This window comes from Salvelinus fontinalis, chromosome 33, assembly GCF_029448725.1.
Source record: "Salvelinus fontinalis isolate EN_2023a chromosome 33, ASM2944872v1, whole genome shotgun sequence".
Lineage (NCBI taxonomy): Eukaryota > Metazoa > Chordata > Actinopteri > Salmoniformes > Salmonidae > Salvelinus > Salvelinus fontinalis.
The window spans coordinates 45,667,505-45,689,258 of NC_074697.1; the positions used below are offsets into that span (position 1 = coordinate 45,667,505).

Genomic DNA, 21,754 nt, shown 5'->3' on the forward strand with positions numbered 1-21,754 from the left:
AGATAGCAAGCTATGCTAGTGGTAATGGTGATAATGATTATCAAAATATACAAAACCAGAAGTCTATTGTCTAGCTACCAGTATACTCACCACCACTGGGGACCAACGAACTCCCACCTATTCTGCATGATATAGGGTCCTTTGGCAGGGCATGTAAACCATAGTTGTTGGCTGTGCATCCTGCTGGAAGCATGCATTCCATAGTCAATCTGCATAGGGCTTTTCAGTGTCAAAAGGGTGTGATCCTTTGAACGCATTGGTTGGAGGTGATGAAACAACCAAGCCCCATTCAATAAAGGGAAGCGAAGTGGGTGGAGGGGAAATTTTAACGTGGAGCTTGGCATAATTGTAATCCAAACCCAACCTTCATTTACTCGTAACGCACTGAGGTTCCAAACTCTGTTTTAGACGAGACTGACTTTATGACCAAAATTATCATATTTACACTTTTTAGTCAATTTTGACACTAGAATAAATGTTTCTAGACTCATATCGATGCTGTTTTCAAAGGGATTAGTTGTTTTTTAGGGGCAGTCTGGAGAAGTGTGTGTCCCCCTTTTCTCCCCAATTTTGGGGAGCCAACTGCACCAATGTGTCGGAGGAAACATGGTTCAACTGGCGACCGGGATCAGCCTGCAGGCACCCGGCTCGCCACAAGGAGTCGCTAGAGCACAATGAGCCAAGTAAAGCCCCCCCCGGCCAAACCCTGCTCTAACCCGGACGACGCTGGGACAATTGTGTGCCGTCCTATGGGCCTCCGGGCCACGGCCAGTTGTGGCACAGCCCGGGAATGAACCCTGTAGTGCCTTTGACCGCTGCGCTACTCGCGAGGCCCATGTTCTTACTGTAACCGACTGTAACATCCCCGTCTTCTCTCCTCAGGCTATGGTGGCCTGTTACCCAGGTAACGGCACAGGGTACATCCGTCACGTGGACAACCCTAACGGTGACGGCCGCTGCATCACCTGCATTTACTATCTCAACAAGAACTGGGATGTCAAGGTACAATGGAACATTGAGTCTCATACATCTAATCTACTATACTTTACAGTCCCACCAGGTTTTCCCTGTCAGCCATGGGTTTCGAACTGGCAACCCTCTGGCTACTCACCTGCCTCTCTAACCTCAAGGCTATGGATAAGGCACTGTGCATCTAACGTGACACCTATTTGTGTGTGTGGTCAGGTTCAAGGAGGTCTGCTGCAGATCTATCCAGAGGGGAAGAGTGTGGTGGCCAACATAGAACCGCTGTTTGACCGCCTGCTCATCTTCTGGTCCGACCGCAGGAACCCACATGAGGTTAAGCCAGCCTACGCTACACGGTGAGTGACCACACACACGCACACACACACACGGGAAAGGCTATATGGACACGCTTGGTGCACAAATTGATGTATGTCGCGCAGCTGAGAGTCGAGTGGAGACTAACAGATTTTTTTGTCAGTTCAGTCATTCGTCCTGATGAGCCCTTCCCAGGTAGCTAATTTATGCTTGTGGCTGGAAAGTTCAGTGAGAATTTGAAACTTGTCTGTCGAAGTTGGGACTTGGGAGAGTGTTCAGAATCATTCCGTTTTTAAATGAGTATCATTTGATTTTGATTTTTTACTATAATGCCGTGTTGTAATTTTTTGGTGAAAACCATGCTTTCTTTAGCTGTCATCCTGGCCTGATATTAGCTACACTATCTAGATACTTCCCTGCTCGCCAAGAGGGCCCCTTGGTGTTGTCGTGTTGCCGGCATGCGGCACAAACTCTCCCCGTTGAGCAGTAACGTTAGACTGTATCATGTTGACACCCAGGTGGTTGCTACCACATGGAGTATTGCGTATTTTTTTCCTGTGTAGGCTGCTATCCTACTCAAAATAAAGTGGGATGGAACAAATTGGCTACATTAACTCCCGCCAGCGGCGTGATACGGCTGCCTGGTGGGAAGCAACTACACAGCACCTGATACAATAGCTTTGCACCTGCTTGTCGTCACGTTAGCTAATTGGCATGTCACGGTGACATCCAGATGGTGACCAATACTACAAAGTTATTTCTCCCTCGCATATCTAAATAAACATCTCTTTCTTTTACCTGTTTGAACTAGCACCGTGCTACTTTTGTTGCCAGGATAACCTAGCTAGCTGGGAAGGGCTCATCGGGATAACTGGCTGAACCAAATCTACTCCACTCTCAGCTGCGTGACATACGTCATCTATTTGGGCACCAGGCGTACCCGAATGGCCTCTCCCCACGCGTGCGCGCACACACACACACACACACACACACACACACACACACACACACTGACATGGACTCTGGGACACTGGGATCAGAGAAGTGATACCGTATGTACACTTACAAAGTTACTGTATGCTCACTGAGACGCAATGTATTCAATCTCACACACACAAATGTCCCATAGGTATTGTATAATCAAACATAGATTTACTATGTACTCAGGCACACAAAGTCATTCCCAGAGAGGTATTTGGATGACTCCCACTGCTTTCAGTTCCCTGAAAGTGTGCCACATGGTTTGACCATAACCACATCCACTCAAACCCCCACCCCCCCACCGCACTTCCTCTCTCTGCCGAGCCGTTACAACCTCTAACCCACTTTATCGCCTTCACACACAGTACAGTATCTGTTCACTAAAGGCTCGTAATGGTGTTGGGCAAGCTTTTACCTGCTCTGTTAAAGGGATACTTCAGAGTCAGATGAATGGATACCATTCGTATGTCTCTGCATCCAGCATGAAGGACGTTAGAGGTAGTTTCGCGAGTCAATGATAACTAGCGTTAGTGCAATGACTGGAAGTCTATGGTGTCTACTAGCAAGCGCTAACACTCATTAGCAAATTCCTTCAAACTGCACGCAGACAACATCAAAATGGTATCCGGGAGTTAATCTGACTCTGGGGAAGTAGATAAAGGGCTTCATTGCCAAAATCCCGACGTATCCCTTTAACAGATTATAGATCCACTCTCATGTTGATGATCCACTGTTGAGAGAAGTATGAACTCAGCCAGAGCCTATTCAGACTCCTGCCTGATGTTGTGATCATGCACATGATTATTTTTCATACACATACTGAATGCTGGAACGCAGTAGTCAGAAGTACGCCACAAAAATTTGACACGTGATTGGCCTGATTCTAGTTCATTAGTTAGTCCTCTCCTCTCTGTCTGACAGCTGGGGGGTGAGGTGGAGCTCAGGACAGGAAGAACGTATTTCCTGACTGGGATTGGGGTCAGGGGTGGAGGGAGGGAGGGCGGTTCAGTTGCAGCTCTCGTGCTTGAGGGAGAGAGACAGGAATAAACAACACAACCCCACAGGAGAGGCAATGACCCTGACTTAACCCTCCACGGACCAAAACCAGCTCAGACTTAACCCTCCACGGACCAAAACCAGCTCAGACTTAACCCTCCACGGACCAAAACCAGCTCAGACTTAACCCTCCACGGACCAAAACCAGCTCAGACTTAACCCTCCACGGACCAAAACCAGCTCAGACTTAACCCTCCACGGACCAAAACCAGCTCAGACTTAACCCTCCACGGACCAAAACCAGCTCAGACTTAACCCTCCACGGACCAAAACCAGCTCAGACTTAACCCTCCACGGACCAAAACCAGCTCAGACTTAACCCTCCACTGACCGTATATAGCACAGACCTAACCTTCTCCTATTCTGTCCTATGCTGTACTATACTGTGCTGAATTAGTCTGTACTTGCTTGTGAGCTGAGAATCTCTGTTGTCAGTCTGATCAGATCATCGTGTGTTACAGCTATGCCATCACCGTCTGGTACTTTGATGCCAAGGAGAGGGCCGAGGCCAGAGAGAAGTACAGATTGGGTGAGTTACAGTTCTGAATGTCTGACTTACATGTAATAGCGTGCATGAAACGCTTTATGCACTTTGAACAGTACATTTTTCAAAAAGTGTTTTTGATTCTTGGCTCCACTGCCATTTCTTGTGTCCATAGCAACCGGACAGAAAGGTGTTCAAGTGCCCGTCACTCAGAACAACAAAACCTAACCCCCCCCCCCCCCGAGTGCTTTTTGGATGTGTATGGGCCTACCCGGCCTGCTTTTGGAAATCTTATTCTGACACTGTTAACAATCAGGCCCCGCCAGTCATCTGAAACAGCTCTTTATTGGTTGAGAGGAGATACGGCAGCATCTGATTGGGAGGTTGAGGGAAAGAGGGCGGAAATAGAACACAGTGGACTCAGTTGGCGAATGGAGCGAGGCAGGGTCAGACTGACTCAGGTGGCATAAGGGCCAAAGAGGATGAAGATGACTCCTCTTCATCAGATAAGTCAAAAATTCATTAAAGACAACAAACAGAATGGACACACTCTTGTTTTTGCCTTACCAATAAATCAGCGCTTTTATAATATAATCAGAAAGCAATCTTCTCTGCTCTCGCAAACTTTTCAGCTCGGTCAAAAGATAAGGGGTAACATACAATAGACTTTTCTCCAATCAGAAAGCCGTCTTAAGGAGACAGGAGCACCATCTGCGGGGTCAGGGGAATACGATTGCATCTGGTTTTCAGGGGAAACTGAAAGAGCCCGGGAGGCGACATCTTACCTCCACCTCCACATTTACTAGACTGGTTCAACCGGGCAGAAGAGAACCTCCCCATGTAGTTCTCTCCCTCTCATCAGGTTAAGACAGTTAGGGACATGTGATTGAAGGTCCTGACATTCACACACATCGTGACACATCCAGCGTGTGGCCTCAGCTACAACCAGCCATCGTGTCAACAACGCACCATTAAAGAGGAAGTGACCTCACAGGAAATGGTCCTTTACATATCATACAGTAGTGTGGCACTCAGCTATCCCAGCATTCGTGTTGTTGGAGACCCACCTGCAGGGTATCCACCTGCCACCAGTGTACAGAGAAGACTGAAGACTCTTTAACGCAGAGAAACATGAAGACTCTTTAACTCAACTAGTCAACAGGGGGAAAAAGTGCTTTCGCAGCCTCATCAATAATGTTTGTTCATGTGACAGTCAGTGAGAAAGGAGCGTGTAATGTCAGAAAGCAATGTAATACAATTCCAAGAGCGTGTCTTTGTTGGTGAGCGTTTTTGAAGACGACACCTAAACAAAAGGTGGGTCGAAGGCAGGTCGAAACAGGGTTTGCTGAATATTATTGTGTGTGTGTGTTTGTGAAAATGTACTGTACAAGCAACCCTGTTGCTAGTACCTTGGTGGTCCCAATTGCACCTGCAAGACCCACCCCTCCCTAGACAGAGACTAGAGCCTACATTGGCACTATCATCACCTGCAGTGCAACTCAAACATACAATAGATTGGACATGGTTCACCACAACGTCTGAATCTAACCTAACCCAAACCCTCAGTCAACCTTGTTATACTCCACAGAAGCAAATGTGAATGCACAGAAGGGTCTGTGTGAAACTACTGCAGTGTGTCTGTCTAACTATACTTGTGGGGACCAGAAGTCTCCACAAGAATGGCAAATAAACAAACATTTGACTGTGGACATTTTGTTTGTCCCCACAAGGAAAATGTATATTTCTTTGGGGTTTAGGGTTAAGGAAAATAAGATTTTGAATGGGAATTTTGATTGTGCCCCCAACAAGGTTAGTTAAATGTGTGTGAGTGTGTGTGCCTGGCCTTGAATGGGGGTGGGGATGCGCGCGTGTGTGTGACAGACTGGGTAAGAGAGAAGTAAAAAAAATATGACTTCAGAAATGCTATCTGTGAATGATCAGTGTAAATTTAGAAACTGCTTTTAAGCTGTGGATAATATGGTTGAGATGCAATAGTGACTAAAACAATGAGAACAAAAAATGTTGCCTCAGTTTTTTCAGAAATTTAGCATTATTGAATTAAAATGTGTTTTTGTACTAGACTTGTTTTTTTGCCTTCTTGAACATGGAGTACTCCTTTCTGATTCTGGACAGAGTTACTGATACAATACAGAGCAGGGACACTGTCAGGACATTCAGGGGAATTATGATCGCTACACACACACACACTGAGGCCATACAGTAAGAAATCCACTCCCTGACCACAATCATGCAGCCATTTCCTCTCCCAGACCTGTCTCAGCAGGGGTGAGGGAAGAATAGGGAGGTATAAAGATGTCATGAATGGCAAGAGACAAACCGAGAGAGTAATATAAAACTGTGGTGGGCGGGCAGCTTGCATGTCACTACAGAGTTGAGGAGATTACAGTGTGGTCACACAGCGTTCTGAAGACCAGAATGAACTCCATGGCTCCATTCCAAATGGCACCCTATTCCCTATGCAGCACACAATTGTTGACCAGTAGTGCACAAGGGAATAAGGGTGCTATTTGGGACCTAAGTCTATGATATCCCTGAATCTGCCCCTCCCTCTATACTAACTCCTGTTCCTCCTCTCTCTACTACCGCTTTTCATAACCACAATGATCATAGCCTCAGCCCCCTTTATGTAACCGTATCAGTATCACGCATCTACCAACACGGATGCTACAGTATGCCAACATAAATCCACTCACTCACACGAAGAGACGCACACATAATTGGAAAGATAAACACAAACACACACCAAGACAATGGTCCTAGTGCCTCTCACTTCTCGTCTGGGGAAAAAAAGTCCATTCACATCCACTTCTTTTTCTGCACCCTCCTGGAGCCAGTCCAGAAGTCTATAGTCACCACACAAGCACACAAGCACAACCTCAACCTCTCACTGCTCAGGGCCCATGTCCACAAAGCGTCTCAGAGTAGGAGTGCTGATCTAGGATCAGTTTTGCCTTTTAGATCATATTCGTGAGATTATATGGACTGATCCTAGATCAGCACTCCTACTCTGAGGCGCTTTGAGGATACGGGCCCAAACATCCAGACCAGCAGGCTGAAATGATGAATGGACTGTTCCTGTTGGAATAATACTGTGGTGTATTGCCTTTCAATTATCACAGTATAAAAGCAATTTACTGCTTGCACTTCATTAGAGAAAACCTGGTGTGTGGTAGGGTCTACAGACAATCACGGACTACGAAAGGAAAACCCGCCACGTCACGGACACTGACGTCTTGCTTCCAGACGAACTAAACACCTTCTTTGCCCGCTTTGAGGTTAATGCAGTGCCACCAACGTGGCACCCTACCAAGGACTGTGGGCTCTCCTTCTCCGTGGCTGACTTGAGTAACACATTTAAACGCGTTAACCCTCTCAAGGCTGCCGGCCCAGATGGCATCCCTAGCCACGTCCTCAGAGCATGCGCAAACCAGCAGGCTGTGTGTTCATCAACATATCCAATCTCTCCCTGTCCCAGTCTGCTGTCCCCACATGCCTCAAGATGGCCACCATTGTTCCTGTACCCAATAATGCAAAGGTAACTGAACTAAATTACTATCGCCCAGGAGCACTGACTTCTGTCATCATGAAGCGCTTTGAGAGACTAGTCGATGATCCTATCACCTCCACCTTACCTGTCACCCTAGACCCAATTCAATTTGCTTACTGCCCAAATAGGTCCCCAGACAATGCAATCACCATCACACTGCCCTATCCCATCTGGACAAGAGGAATATCTATGTAAGAATGCTATTCATTGACTATAGCTCAGCATTCAACACCATAGTACCCTCCAAGCTCATCATTAAGATTGAGGCCCTGAGTCTCAACCCCACCCTGTGCAATTGGGTCCTGGACTTCATGAAGGGCCGACCCCAGGTGGTGAAGGTAGGAAGCAACATCTCCACTTTGCTGATCCTCAATACTGGGGCCCCACAAGGGTGTGTGCTCAGCCCCCTCTTGTACTCCCTATTCACCCATGACTGCATGGCCATTTAAAAAAATATATTATTTCACCTATATTTAACCAGGTAGGCTAGTTGAGAACAAGTTCTCATTTACAACCGCGACCTGGCCAAGATAAAGCAAAGCAGTGCGACACAAACAACAACACAGAGTTACATATGGAATAAACAAGCGTACAGTCAATAACACAATAGAAAAAAAGAAAGTCTATATACAGTGTGTGCAAATGGCGTGAGGAGGTAAAGCAATAAATAGGCCATAGTAGCGAAGTAATTACAGTTTAGCAAATTAACACTGGAGTGATAGATGAGCAGATGATGTGCAAGTAGAAATACTGGTGTGCAAAAGAGCAGAAAAGTAAATAAAAACAATATGTGGATGAGGTAGGTAGATTGGGTGGGCTATTTACAGATGGGCTATGCACAGCTGCAGCGATCGGTTAGCTGCTCAGATAGCTGATGTTTGAAGTTATTGAGGGAAATATAAGTCTCCAGCTTCAGCGATTTTTGCAATTCGTTCCAGTCATTGGCAGCAGAGAACTGGAAGGAAAGGCAGCCAAGCGAGGTGTTGGCTTTGGGGATAACCAGTGAGATATACCTGCTGGAGCGCGTGCTACGGGTGGGTGTTGTTATCGTGACCAGTGAGCTGAGATAAGGCGGAGCTTTACCTAGCATAGACATATAGATGACCTGGAGCTAGTGGGTCTGGCGATGAATATGTAGTGAGGGCCAGCTGACTAGAGCATACAGATCTTGGTGGTGGGCGGTATAAGGGGCTTTGGTGACAAAACGGATGCCACTGTGATAGACTGCATCCAGTTTGCTGAGTAGAGTATTGGAAGCTATTTTGTAAATGACATCGCCGAAGTCGAGGATCGTCAGTTTTACGAGGGTATGTTTGGTGACGTGAGTGAAGGAGGCTTTGTTGCGAAATAGGAAGCCGATTCTAGATTTAATATTGGATTGGAGATGTTTAATATGAGTCTGGAAGGAGAGTTTACAGTCTAGCCAGACACCTAGGTATTTGTAGTTGTCCACATATTCTAAGTCAGAACCGTCCAGAGTAGTGATGCTAGTCGGGCGGGCGGATGCGGGCAGCGAACGGTTGAAAAGCAAGCATTTGGTTTTACTAGCGTTTAAGAGCAGTTGGAGGCCACGGAAAGGAGTGTTGTATGGCATTGAAGCTCGTTTGGAGGTTAGTTAACACAGTGTCCAAAGAAGGGCCAGATGTATACAGAATGGTGTCGTCTGCGTAGAGGTGGATCAGGGAATCACATGCAGCAAGAGCGACATCATTGATATATACAGAGAAAAGAGTCGGCCCAAGAATTGAACCCTGTGGTACCCCCATAGAGACTGCCAGAGGTCCGGACAACAGGCCCTCCGATTTGACACACTTCTCTGAGAAGTAGTTGGTGAACCAGGCGAGGCAGTCATTTGAGAAGCCAAGGCGGTTGAGTCTGCCGATAAGAATACAGTGAATGACAGAGTCGAAAGCCTTGGCCAGATCGATGAAGACGGCTGCACAGTACTGTCTTTTATCGATGCCGGTTATGATATCGTTTAGGACCTTGAGCGTGGCTGAGGTGCACCAGTGACCAGCTCGGAAACCGGATTGCACAGCGAAGAGAAGGTACGGTGGGATTCAAAATGGTCAGTGATCTTTTTAATAACTTGGCTTTCGAAGACATTAGAAAGGCAGGGCAGAATGGATATAGGTCTATAACAGTTTGGGTCTAGAGTGTCTCCCCCTTTGAAGAGGGGGATGACCGCGGCAGCTTTCCAATCTTTAGGGATCTCAGACGATACGAAAGAGAGGTTGAACAGACTGGTAATAGGGGTTGCAACAATGGCGGCAGATCATTTCAGAAAGAGAGGGTCCAGATTGTCTAGCACAGCTGATTTGTACGGGTCCAGGTTATGCAGCTCTTTCAGAACATCTGCTATCTGGATTTGGGTGAAGGAGAAGCTGGGGAGGCAGCTGCGGGGGGTGCGGAGCTGTTGGCCGGGGTTGGAGTAGCCAGGAGGAAAGCATGGCCAGCCGTAGAGAAATGCTTATTGAAATTCTCGATTTATCGGTGGTGACAGTGTTACCTAGTCTCACTGCAGTGGCTCACAGCTGAGAGGAGGTGCTCTTATTCTCCATGGACTTTACAGTGTCCCAAAACTTTTTTGAGTTAGAGCTACAGGATGCAAATTTCTGTTTGAAAAAGCTAGCCTTTGCTTTCCTGACTCTCCGTGTATTGGTTCCTGACTTCCCTGAAAAGTTGCATATCGCGGTGACTATTTGATGCTAGTGATGTCCGCAACAGGATGTTTTTGTGCTGGTCGAGGGCAGTCAGGTCTGGAGTGAAGCAAGGGCTATATCTGTTCTTAGTTCTACATTTTTTGAAAGGGGCATGCTTATTGAAGATGGTGAGGAAAGGACTTTTAAAGAACGACCAGGCATCCTCAACTGACGGGATGAAGTCAATATCCTTCCAGGATACCCGGGCCAGGTCGATTAGAAAGGCCTGCTCGCAGAAGTGTTTTAGGGAGCGTTTGACAGTGATGAGGGATGGTCGTTTGACCGCGAACCCATCGCGGATGCAGGCAATGAGGCAGTGATCGCTGAGATCCTGATTGAAAACAGCAGAGGTGTATTTGGAGGGCAAGTTGGTCAGGATAATATCTATGAGGGTGCCCATGTTTACGGATTTAGGGTGGTACCTGGTGGGTTCCTTGATAATTTGTGTGAGATTGAGGGCATCTAGTTTAGATTGTAGGACTGCCGGGGTGTTAAATATATCCCAGTTTAAGTCACCTAACAGAACGAACTCTGAAGATAGATGGGGGCATTCACATATGCTGTCCAGGGCACAGCTGGGAGTTGAGGGGAGTCTATAACAGACGGCAACAGTGAGAGACTTATTTCTGGAGAGATTCATTTTTAAAATTAGAAGCTCGAACTGTTTGGGCATAGACCTGGAAAGTATGACAGAACTCTGCAGGCTATCTCTGCAGTATATTTTGGCAGTTCTATCTTGACGGAAAATGTTGTCGTTGGGGATGGAAATCTCAGAATTTTTGGTGGCCTTCCTTAGCTAGGATTCAGAAACGGTGAGGACATCAGGGTTGGCAGAGTGTGCTAAAGCAGTGAGTAAAACAAATTTAGGGAGGAGGCTTCTGATGTTAACATGCATGAAACCAAGGCTTTTTTGATTACAGAAGTCAACAAATGAGAGTGCCTGGGGACATGCAGGGCCCGGGTTAACCTCCACATCACCTCCACATCACCCGAGGAACAGAGGAGGAGTAGGATGAGGGTACGGCTAAAGGCTATCAAAACTGGTCGTCTAGTGCATTGGGGACAGAGAATAAAAGAAGCAGATTACTGGGCGTGGTAGAATAGATTCAGGGCATAATGTACAGACAGGGGTATGGTGGGGTGCGAGTACAGTGGAGGTAAACCCAGGCACCGAGTGATAAGAGCGGTTGCATCTCTGGACGGGCTAGTTATGCTGGGTGAGGTCACCACATATGTTGGAGGTGGAAGGCATCTGAGGGATGTTGAGTGGAACTAGGGGCTCCTTAGTAAACTAAGACAATAATAACTATCCTAAACAACAGTGTACAAGGCTAAGGCAACAACGGGTAAGACAACAGCTAATCAGCTAAGACAACAACAGGTAAAATGGCGATGAATTGGTAGAGAGGGTTGGTTAACTACAGTCGTGGCCAAAAGTTTGGAGAATGACACAAATATTAATTTCCACCAAGTTTGCTGCCTCAATGTCTTTAGATATTTTTGGCAGATGTTACTATGGAATACTGAAGTATAATTACAAGCATTTCATAAGTGTCCAAGGCTTTTCTTGACAATTACATGAAGTTGATGCAAAGAGTCAATATTTGCACTGTTGACCCTCTTTTTCAAGACCTCTGCAATCTGCCCTGGCATGCTGTCAATTAACTTCTGGGCCACATCCTGACTGATGGCAGCCAATTCTTGCATAATCAATGCTTGGAGTTTGTCAGAATATGTGTGTTTTTGTTTGTCCACCCGCCTCAAGGATTGACCGCAAGTTCTCAATGGGATTAAGGTCTAGGGGAGTTTCCTGGCCATGGACCCAAAATATCGATGTTTTGTTTCCCGAGCCACTTAGTTATCACTTTTGCCTTATGGCAAGGTGCTCCATCATGCTGGAAAGGGCATTGTTCGTCACCAAACTGTTCCTGGATGGTTGGGAGAAGTTGCTCTCGGAGGATGTGTTGGTACCATTCTTTATTCATGGCTGTGTTCTTAGGCAAAATTGTGAGTGAGCCCTCTCCCTTGGTTGAGAAGCAACCCCACACATGAATGGTCTCAAGATGCTTTACTGTTGGCATGACACAGGACTGATGGTAGCGCTCACCTTGTCTTCTCTGGACAAGCTTTTTTCCGGATGCCCCAAACAATCGGAAAGGGGATTCATCAGAGAAAAGGACTTTACCCCAGTCCTCAGCAGTCCAATCCCTGTACCTTTAGCAGAATATTAGTCTGTCCATGATGTTTTTCCTGGAGAGAAGTGGCTTCTTTGCTTCCCTTCTTGACACCAGGCCATCCTCCAAAAGTCTTCGCCTCACTGTGTGTGCAGATGCACTCACACTTGCCTGCTTCCATTCCTGAGCAAGTTCTGTACTGGTGGTGCCCCGATCCTGCAGCTGAATCAACTTTAGGAGACGGTCCTGGCGCTTTCTGGACTTTCTTGGGCTCCCTGAAGAGTTCTTCACAACAATTTAACCGCTCTCTTTGAAGTTATTGATGATCAGATAAATGGTTGATTTAGGTGCAATCTTACTGGCAGCAATATCCTTGCCTGTGAAGCCCATTTTTGTGCAAAGAAATGACGACGGCACGTGTTTCCTTGCAGGTAGCCATGGCTGACAGAGGAAGAACAATGATTCCAAGCACCACCCTCCTTTTGAAGCTTCCAGTCTGTTATTCTCCAGCCTTGTCCTCGTCAACACTCACACCTGTGTTAACGAGAGAATCACTGACATGATGTCAGCTGGTCCTTTTGTGACAGGGCTGAAATGCAGTGGAAATGTTTTTGGGGCAAAGAGGGACTTTGCAATTCATTGCAATTCATCTGATCACTCTTCATAACATTCTGGAGTATATGCAAATTGCCATCATACAAACTGAGGCAGCAGACCGTGTGAAAATTTATATTTGTGTCATTCTCAAAACTTTTGGCCACGACTGCACTCACGGCCTGAGTTGGGGCCAACAGATAAACAAAAAAATCAACAAAATGGAGTACCGGGATTAATGAACAGTCCAGCAGGCATCAGCTATGTAGCCAAGTGATCATAGGGTCCAGTGAACAGCAATAGATGGAACAGGGAAGCCGCGGGGTAGTCGTTACAATGCTAGCACGCGTGAGACACAGTGTTTAAAGTTAGCAGGCCGGGGTAAGTAGAAGCGTCTGCTCCGACGTCCGGCAAAGGCCGGTTGAGGGCACAGCGGATGGAGTTAAGTCGGCGGACAAGTCGTGGTGGTACGGCGGGGCGCCGTGTCGACAAAGGGTCCAGACCAGATGGCGAAAGAGGTAATTGTAGTTGTAGTAATTTCGTTTGCTAGCCGGGAGATGCGCCTGGCTTGTGGCTAACTGGTGCTAGCTTCGGGGCAGGGGCGTTAGCCACTATAGCAACTCGGTAGCAGTGATGATCACTGGACCCTATTATCAAAATGCTAGCTTCGGGGCAGGGGCGTTAGCCACTATAGCAACTCGGTAGCAGTGATGATCCGATGTACAGGTCCAGAGCTTACGGCAAGGATCCGGTGGAGTGGTGGATTCTAGCTGTGTTGGGGTAGAGTCCGGAAGGCATCGGCTGAGTAGCCGGGTGATCACAGAGTAGGCCGGGAGGTGGGCCTGGCTCAAGGCTAGCTTCGGGGCTGGGTCACTCGGTGGCAGCTAGCTAGCTGTGATGATCAGGAGTAATGGTCCAGGGTTTACAGCAGGAATCCGGCGTTGTAGTGGAGAAAACAGTCCGATGCTGGCAAGTATTATCCAGGCTAAACAGCTGGTGTCTGTGCAGAAGGAAAGGCCGCTAGCAGTGGCTAACAATGGGTAAATAGTTAGTAGCTAATTAGCTGGTTATCTTCTGATGGCTAGCTTCTGATGGAGGTTCTGGCTATAAGATCTAAAAATATAGCGGATCTGTGTCACATTGGATGAGGCGGGTTACCGGAAGGTATATTATTTTTTATTTTTTTTTAGCCCCTTTTCTCCCCAATTTTCGTGGTATCCAATCGCTAGTAATTACTATCTTGTCTCATCGCTACAACTCCCGTACGGGCTCGGGAGAGACGAAAGTCGAAAGCCATGCGTCCTCCGAAGCACAACCCAACCAAGCCGAACTGCTTCTTAACACAGCGCGCCTCCAACCCGGAAGCCAGCCGCACCAATGTGTCGGAGGAAACACCGTGCACCCGCTCCCCTCGGTTAGCGTGCACTGCGCCCGGCCCGCCACAGGAGTCGCTGGAGCGCGATGAGACAAGGATATCCCTACCGGCCAAACCCTCCCTAACCCGGACGACGCTAAGCCAATTGTGCGTCGCCCCACGGACCTCCCGGTCGCGGCCGGCTGCGACAGAGCCTGGGCGCGAACCCAGAGACTCTGGTGGCTAGACCACTCTAGACCACTGCGCCACCCGGGAGGCTGGTATATTTAATTTAAACATGGAAAAGAGATTGAAAATAAATTGAAATATATACCAAAAAAAATACGAAAAATACAAAAGTACACGAGAGGACGACAAACCACATCTGCACTGCTACGCCATCTTGGGGGAAAAAATGCATGCACGCCTCCAACTCAATCATCAAGATTGCAGACGATACAACGGTAGTAGACTTGATTACCAACAACGACGAGACAGCCGACAGGGAAGAGGTGAGGGCTATCGGAGTGTGGTGTCAGGTAAACAACCTCTCACTCAACGTCAACAAAACAAAGGAGATGATCGTGGACTTCAAGAAACAGCAGAGGGAGCACCCCCCCATCCACATCGACGGGACAGCAGTGGAGAAGGTGTAAAGTTCCTCAGCGTACACATCATGGACAAACTGAAATATTCCACCCACACAGAGAGTGTAGTAAAGAATGTGCAACAGCGCCTCTTCATCCTCAGAAGGCTGAAGAAATTTGGCTTGTCACATAAAACCCTCACAAAGCTTTACAGATGTACAATCAAGTGCATCCTGTCGGGCTGTATCACCGCCTGGTACGGCAACTGCACCGCCCACAATCGCAAGGCTCTCCAGAGGGTGGTACGGTCTGCACAACGCATCACCGGGGGCAAACTACCTACTCTCCAGGACACCTACGGCACCCGATGTCACAGGAAGGCCAAAAAGTTCACCCAAGGACAACAACCACCCGAGCCACTGCCTGTTCACCCGCTACCATCCAGAAGGCCAGGTCAGTACAGGTGCATAAAAGCTGGGACCGAGAGACTGAAAAACAGCTTCTATCTCAAGGCCATCAGACTGTTAAACAGCCATCACTAGCACAGAGAGGCTGCTGCCTACATACAGACTTGAAATCATTGGCCACTTTAAATAATGGAACACCAGTCACTTTAATAATGTTTACATGTCTTGCATTGCTTATCTCATATATATATTCTGTATTATATTGCATCTTAGTCTATGCTGCTCTGTCATTGCTCATCCATATATTTATATATTCTTATTCCATTCCTTTACTTAGATTTGTGTGTATTAGGTATTTGTTAGATATTACTCGTTAGATACTGCTGCACTGTCGGATCTAGAGACATAAGCATTTCGCTACACCCACAATAACATCTGCTAACCATGTGTATGTGACCAATACAATGTAATGCCTTCGCATCTTTAGTCTAACCCAGGATATTGACAGCTGAGAGGTCTAGGAGGTATGTTCTGTACTGTAGCACACTTCTGCCATTGACTTCAACTAATTAGGTTCTCCAACCTAAAGCTTTCTCCAACATAATAGACTCATTCCATTACTCTCGGTTTCTGATCAAATTTCCTTCAGTCCCTAGCCCTGAGCATTATTCAAGTAAACACAGAAACAGCTCTTAAAACTGGTGTGTGTGCTTAATTATACTTGTTGGGGGCCAGAAGTCCCCACAAGAATAGTAAACAAACAAAAATTTGACCAACTGGGGACATTTTGTTGGTACCCACAAGGTAAAATGCTCTTTCTATGGAGTTTAGGGTTAAGGTTAGAATTAGTGTTAGGATAAGAATTAGGTTTAGGAGCTAGGGTTAGTTTTAGGGTTAGGTTTTTGATTTAAGGTTAGTGTTAAGGAAAATAGGGTTTTGAATGAGACTGAATTGTGTCCCCCCACAAGGTTAGTTGTACAAGACTGTGTGTGTGTGTGTGTGTGGGGTGGGGGGGGGGGGGGGGTTGTGCGTGTGTGTGCGTGCGTGTGTCCATAGGGTGGTGTGACAGACCAGAGTGTCAGCTGCTCATCACATCAAAGGGTTGTTGGCCTTCCTGAAAGAACCCTGTCAACACACACACACAACACCTTGTTCCTGAGACCCCCCGTCTGCCTCCCCGTGCTCCTCACGCTAAACAATTGTCAGGTAGGGCGGGCGTGGTCTGTGTCCCCAAGGACTGCGAGGAGACAAAGGGCCCACCGCACAGAGAGACAGACAGGAAGAGGTCGCCCACTTATCCTACAGTGACCAGTCACACATGCACGCACACACATCCGACAGTAGCACTTTAACTTTTTCCACATTTTGTTGTGTTACAAAGTGGGATTAAAATGGATTGAAACCTTTTTTTAACAATCTACACAAAATAGTGTGATAGGGTATTTGTTTTATTTTTTCAAGCAAAGTATAAGGGAGTTTTACTCCAGTCTGGTAGGTGGCGGTAATGCAACATATATTGGATGCCAACTGCCGTTAAACCTCATCTAAGAAGGTCAACAACCAACTTGACAGAGATTGAAGCATTTTTTAAATAATAATGTGCAAATATTGTACAATCCAGGTGTGCAAAGATCTTAGAGACTTACCCAGAAAGACTCTTGGGTTGAATACTTATATAGTCAAGATATATTTGTGTTTTATTTCTGAAAAATAAAACACTAATAAACTCAGCCAGAAAAGAAAGGTCCCTTTTTCAGGACCCTGTCTTTCAAAGACAATTCGTAAAAATCCCAATAACTTCACAGATCTTCATTGTGAAGGGTCTAAACACTGTTTCCCATGCTTGTTCGATGAACCATAAACAATTAATGAACATGCACCTGTGGAACGGTCAGCTTACCAAAGGTAGGCAATTAAGGTCACAGTTACGAAAACTTAGGACACTAAAGAGGCCTTTCTACTGACTGAAAAACACCAAAAGAAAGATGCCCAGGGTCCCTGCTCATCTGCGTGAACGTGCCTTAGGCATGCTGCAAGGAGGCATGAGGACTGCAGATGTCGCCAGGGCAATACATTGCAATGTCCATACTGTGAGACGCCTAAGACAGCGTTACAGGGAGACAGGACGGACAGCTAATCGTCCTCGCAGTGGCAGACCACGTGTAACACCTGCACGGGAACGGTACATCCGAACATCACACCTGCGGGACAGGTACAGGATGGCAACAACAACTGCCGAGTTACACCAGGAACGCACAATCCCTCCATCAGTGCTCAGACTGTCCGTAATAGGCTAAGAGAGGCTGGACTGAGGGCTTGTCCTCACCAGACATCACCGGCAACAGCGTAGCCTATGGGCACAAACCCACAGTCGCTGGACCAGACAGGACTGGCAAAAAGTGCTCTTCAATGACGAGTCACAGTTTTGTCTCACCAAGGGTGATGGTTGGATTCATGTTTATCGTCGAAGAAATGAGCGTTACACCAAGGTCTATACTCTGGAGCGGGATCGACTTGGAGGTGGATGGTCCATCATGGTCTGGGGTGGTGTGTCACAGCATCATCGGACTGAGGTTGTTGTCATTGCAGGCAATCTCAATGCTGTGCGTTACAGGGAAGACATCCTCCTCCCTCATGTGGTATCCTTCCTGCAGGCTCATCCTGACATGACCCTCCAGCATGACAAAGCCACCAGCAATACTGCTCGTTCTGTGCGTGATTTCCTGCAAGACAGGAATGTCAGTGTTCTGCCATGGCCAGCGAGGAGCCCGGATCTCAATCCCATTGAGCACATCTGAGACCTGTTGGATCGGAGGGTGAGGGCTAGGGCCATTCCCCCCAGAAATGTCCAGGAACTTGCAGGTGCCTTGGTGGAAGAGTGGGGTAACATCTCACAGAAAGAACTGGCAAATCTGGTGCAGTCCATGAGGAGGAGATGCACTGCAGTAATTCATGCAGCTAGTGGCCACACCAGATACCAACTGTTATTTTTGATTTCCCTCCCCCTTTGTTCAGGGACACATTATTCAATTTCTGTTAGTCACATGTCTGTGGAACTTGTTCAGTTTATGTCTCAGTTGTTGAATCTTATGTTCATACAAATATTTACACATGTTAAGTTTGCTGAAAATAAATGCAGTTGACAGTGAGAGGACATTTTTTTTTTTTGCTGAGTTCATATCTTGATTAGAAAAGTATTCAATCCAAGTCATCACGTTAGAATCACCTTTGGCAGCGATTACAGCTGTGAGTCTTTCTGGGTAAGTCTCTAAGATCTTTGCAGACCTGGATTGTACAATATTTGCACATTATTATTTAGAAAATGCTTCAATCTCTGTCAAGTAGGTTGTTGACCTTCTTCGATGAGGTTTAACGGCGGTTGGTATCCAATATATGTTGCATTACCACCACCTACTAGACTGGAGTAAAACTCCCTTTATACTTTGCTTGAAAAAAAGAATAAACAAATACCCTACCGTGTAACAGTACACTCACAAAAAAAACACACAAAAAACACCACCCTACTCCACTATTTAAATCAATTTAGTCCTACCTCATGCCAACAACCTGAAAAGGATGGGACACCACCACTTAACCCCCACAGGATGGTTGAGCTTAAGTAGGCAAATGTAATTAGCATGAGGTTGTAAGCGACATGACAATTTACCAGGACATAGACATATCTGATATGGGCAGAAAGCTTAAATTCATATTAATCTAACTGCACTGTCTAATTTACAGTAGCTATTACAGTGAAATAATACCATTCTATTGTTTGAGGAGAGTGCACAATTATGAACTTGAAAATGTATTAATAAATCAATTAGGCACATTTGGGGAGTCTTAATACAACATTTTGAGCAGATATGCAATGGTTCATTGGATCAGTCTAAAACTTTGCACATACACTGCTGCCATCTAGTGGCCAAAATCTCAATTGTGCCTGGGCTGGTATAACACATTATGGCCTTTCTCTTGCATTTCAAAGATACCGGTACAAAAAAACTAAAACAAAAAAGAAATGATTTGCATGATCTTTTACCAGATCTAATGTGTTATATTCTCCAACATTAATTTCACATTTCCACAAACTTCAGTGTTTCCTTTCAAATTGTAACAATAATATGCATATCCTTGCTTCAGGTCTTGAGCTACGTTAGATTTTGGTATGTCATTTTAGGATAAATTTGAAAAAAAGGGGTGGATCCTTAAGAGGTTTTAACACACCCTGATACTCTTCTGATGTCAAGTCTCACACACCCAAATACTTCTGTGCTGCTGCCACCACAACCTCAATTTTCTGCGACTTACCTTCCATCCCTGCATGATAACCATTGCTAAAAATGCTAAAAATCCAATCTTACTGAAACATAAATCACTTGTTAGCCACAAGTGATATGTTTCAGTAAGATTGGATTTTTAGCATTTATTTAAAAAAATTTGCCTAAAATGACATACCCAAATCTAACTGCCTGTAGCTCAGGACCTGAAGCAAGGATATGCATATTATTGATACCATTTGAAAGGAAACACTTTGAAGTTTGTGGAAATGTGAAACGAATGTAGGAGAGTATAACACATTAGATCTGGTAAAATATGATACAAAGAAAAAAACATGATTTTTGTGTTTTTTTATCCCTCTGTATTGGTACAGATCTACTACTTACACCACTCCTCTCAGGATCCCTCCCTCTAAACCCATATTCCTCTACTTTCTCCACTGCCTCAGCATATGACTTCTGCACTATTCTAACCCTGGAAACCTCAACCTGCCTCTCTCGCACGGGATATGTCTGATCCCCAGTCCCCTGGGCACCCCTACAATTAACACATACCACTACTTTCCCCAATACTACACATTCCTTTATCTCATGCCCTTCTGCACACTGGTCACACCTAAGAACCTCCCTCCTACACACTGCTGCCACATGCCCATAAGCTTGACACATGTAACAACTTAGTGCATTTGGCACAAAAGCTTGTACAGGATAACATATATCCTAACATCAAATCAAACTTTATTTGCCACACGCGCCAGTACAGTTCAAGAAGAAAATATTTACCAAGTAGGCGAAAATAAAAAGTAATAATAAAAAGTAACACAATAACGAGGCTATATACAGGGGGCACTGGTACCGATTCAGTGTGCGGGGGTACAGGCTAGTTGAGGTAATCTGTAAATGTAGGTGGGGGCGAAGTGACTATGCATAGGTAACAAACAAACAGCGAGTAGCAGCAGTGTACAAGAGGGGGGGGGGGGGGGGGGGGGGGGGGGTCAATGTAAATTGTCTGGTGGCGATTTTTATGAGTTGTTCAGCAGTCTAATGGCTTGGGGGTGGAAGCTGTTGAGGAGCCTTTTGGTCCTAGACTTGGTGCTCCGGTACCGCTTGCTGTGCAGTAGCAGAGAATACAGTCTATAACTTAGGTGACTGGAGTCTCTGACAATTTTATGGGCTTTCCTCTGACATCACCTATTACATAGGTCCTGCATGGCAGGAAGCTTGTCCCCAGTTAAGTACTGGGCCGTCCGCACTACCCTCAGTAGCGCCTTACGGTCAGATGCCGAGCAGTTGCCATACCAGGCGGGGATGCAACTGGTCAGGATGCTCTCGATGGTGCAGCTGTAGAACCTTTTGAGGATCTGGGGGCCCATTCCATATCTTTTCAGTCTCAGGAGGGGGAAAAGGTTTTGTCGTGCCCTCTTCACGACTGTCTTGGTATGTTTGGACCATGATAGTTCATTGGTGATGTGGACACCAAGGAACTTTAAACTCTCGACCCGCTCCACTACAGACCCGTCAATATGAATGGGGGCCTGTTCGGCCCGCCTTTTCCTGTAGTCCACGATCAGCTCCTTTCTCTAGCTCACATTGAGGGAGAAGTTGTTGTCCTTGCACCACACTGCCAGTTCTCTGACCTCCTCCCTATAGGCCGTCTCTTCGTTGTTGGTGATCAGGCCTACCACTGTTGTGTCGTCAGCAAACTTAATGATGGTGTTGGAGTCGTGTTTGGCCACGCAGTCATGGGTGAACAGAGAATACAGGAGGGGACTAAGTACACACCCTTGAGAGGCCTCAGTGTTAAGGACCAGCGTGGCAGACGTGTTCTTGCCTACTCTTACCACCTGGGGGCGGCCCGTCACGAAGTCCAGGATCCAGTTGCAGAGGGAGGTGTTTGGTTCCAGAGTCCTTAGCTTAGTGATGAGCTTCGTGGGCACTATGGTGTTGAACGCTGAGCTGTAGTCGGTGAACAGCATTCTCACATAGGTGTTCCTTTTGTCCAGGAAAGAAAGCGCGGTGTGGAGTGCGATTGAGATTGCGTCATCTGTGGATCTGTTGGGGCGGTATGCGAATTGGAGTGGGTCTAGGGTGTCCGGGAGGATGCTGTTGATGTAAGTCATGACCAGCCTTACAAAGCACTTCATGGCTACTGACGTGAGTGCCACGGGGCGGTAATCATTTAGGCAGGTTACCTTCGCTTCCTTGGGCACAGGGACTATGGTGGTCTGCTTGAAACATGTAAGTATTACAGACTCGGTCATGGAGAGGTTGAAAATGTCAGTGAAG

General features: G+C 46.5%; 1 protein-coding gene across 1 annotated transcript in view; it reads left to right on the forward strand.

The window, feature by feature from the left end:
* egln2 (egl-9 family hypoxia-inducible factor 2) overlaps positions 1-5,883 on the forward strand; it is a 29,419-nt gene extending 23,536 nt beyond the window's left edge. Inside the window, exons 3-6 of the mRNA XM_055896398.1 lie at positions 883-1,002; positions 1,186-1,322; positions 3,780-3,847; positions 3,978-5,883. Of these exons, the coding sequence (XP_055752373.1) occupies positions 883-1,002; positions 1,186-1,322; positions 3,780-3,847; positions 3,978-4,030 (378 nt within the window). The 3' untranslated portion in view covers positions 4,031-5,883. The remainder of the gene's footprint in view (positions 1-882; positions 1,003-1,185; positions 1,323-3,779; positions 3,848-3,977) is intronic.
* The last annotated feature ends 15,871 nt before the right edge of the window (positions 5,884-21,754 follow it).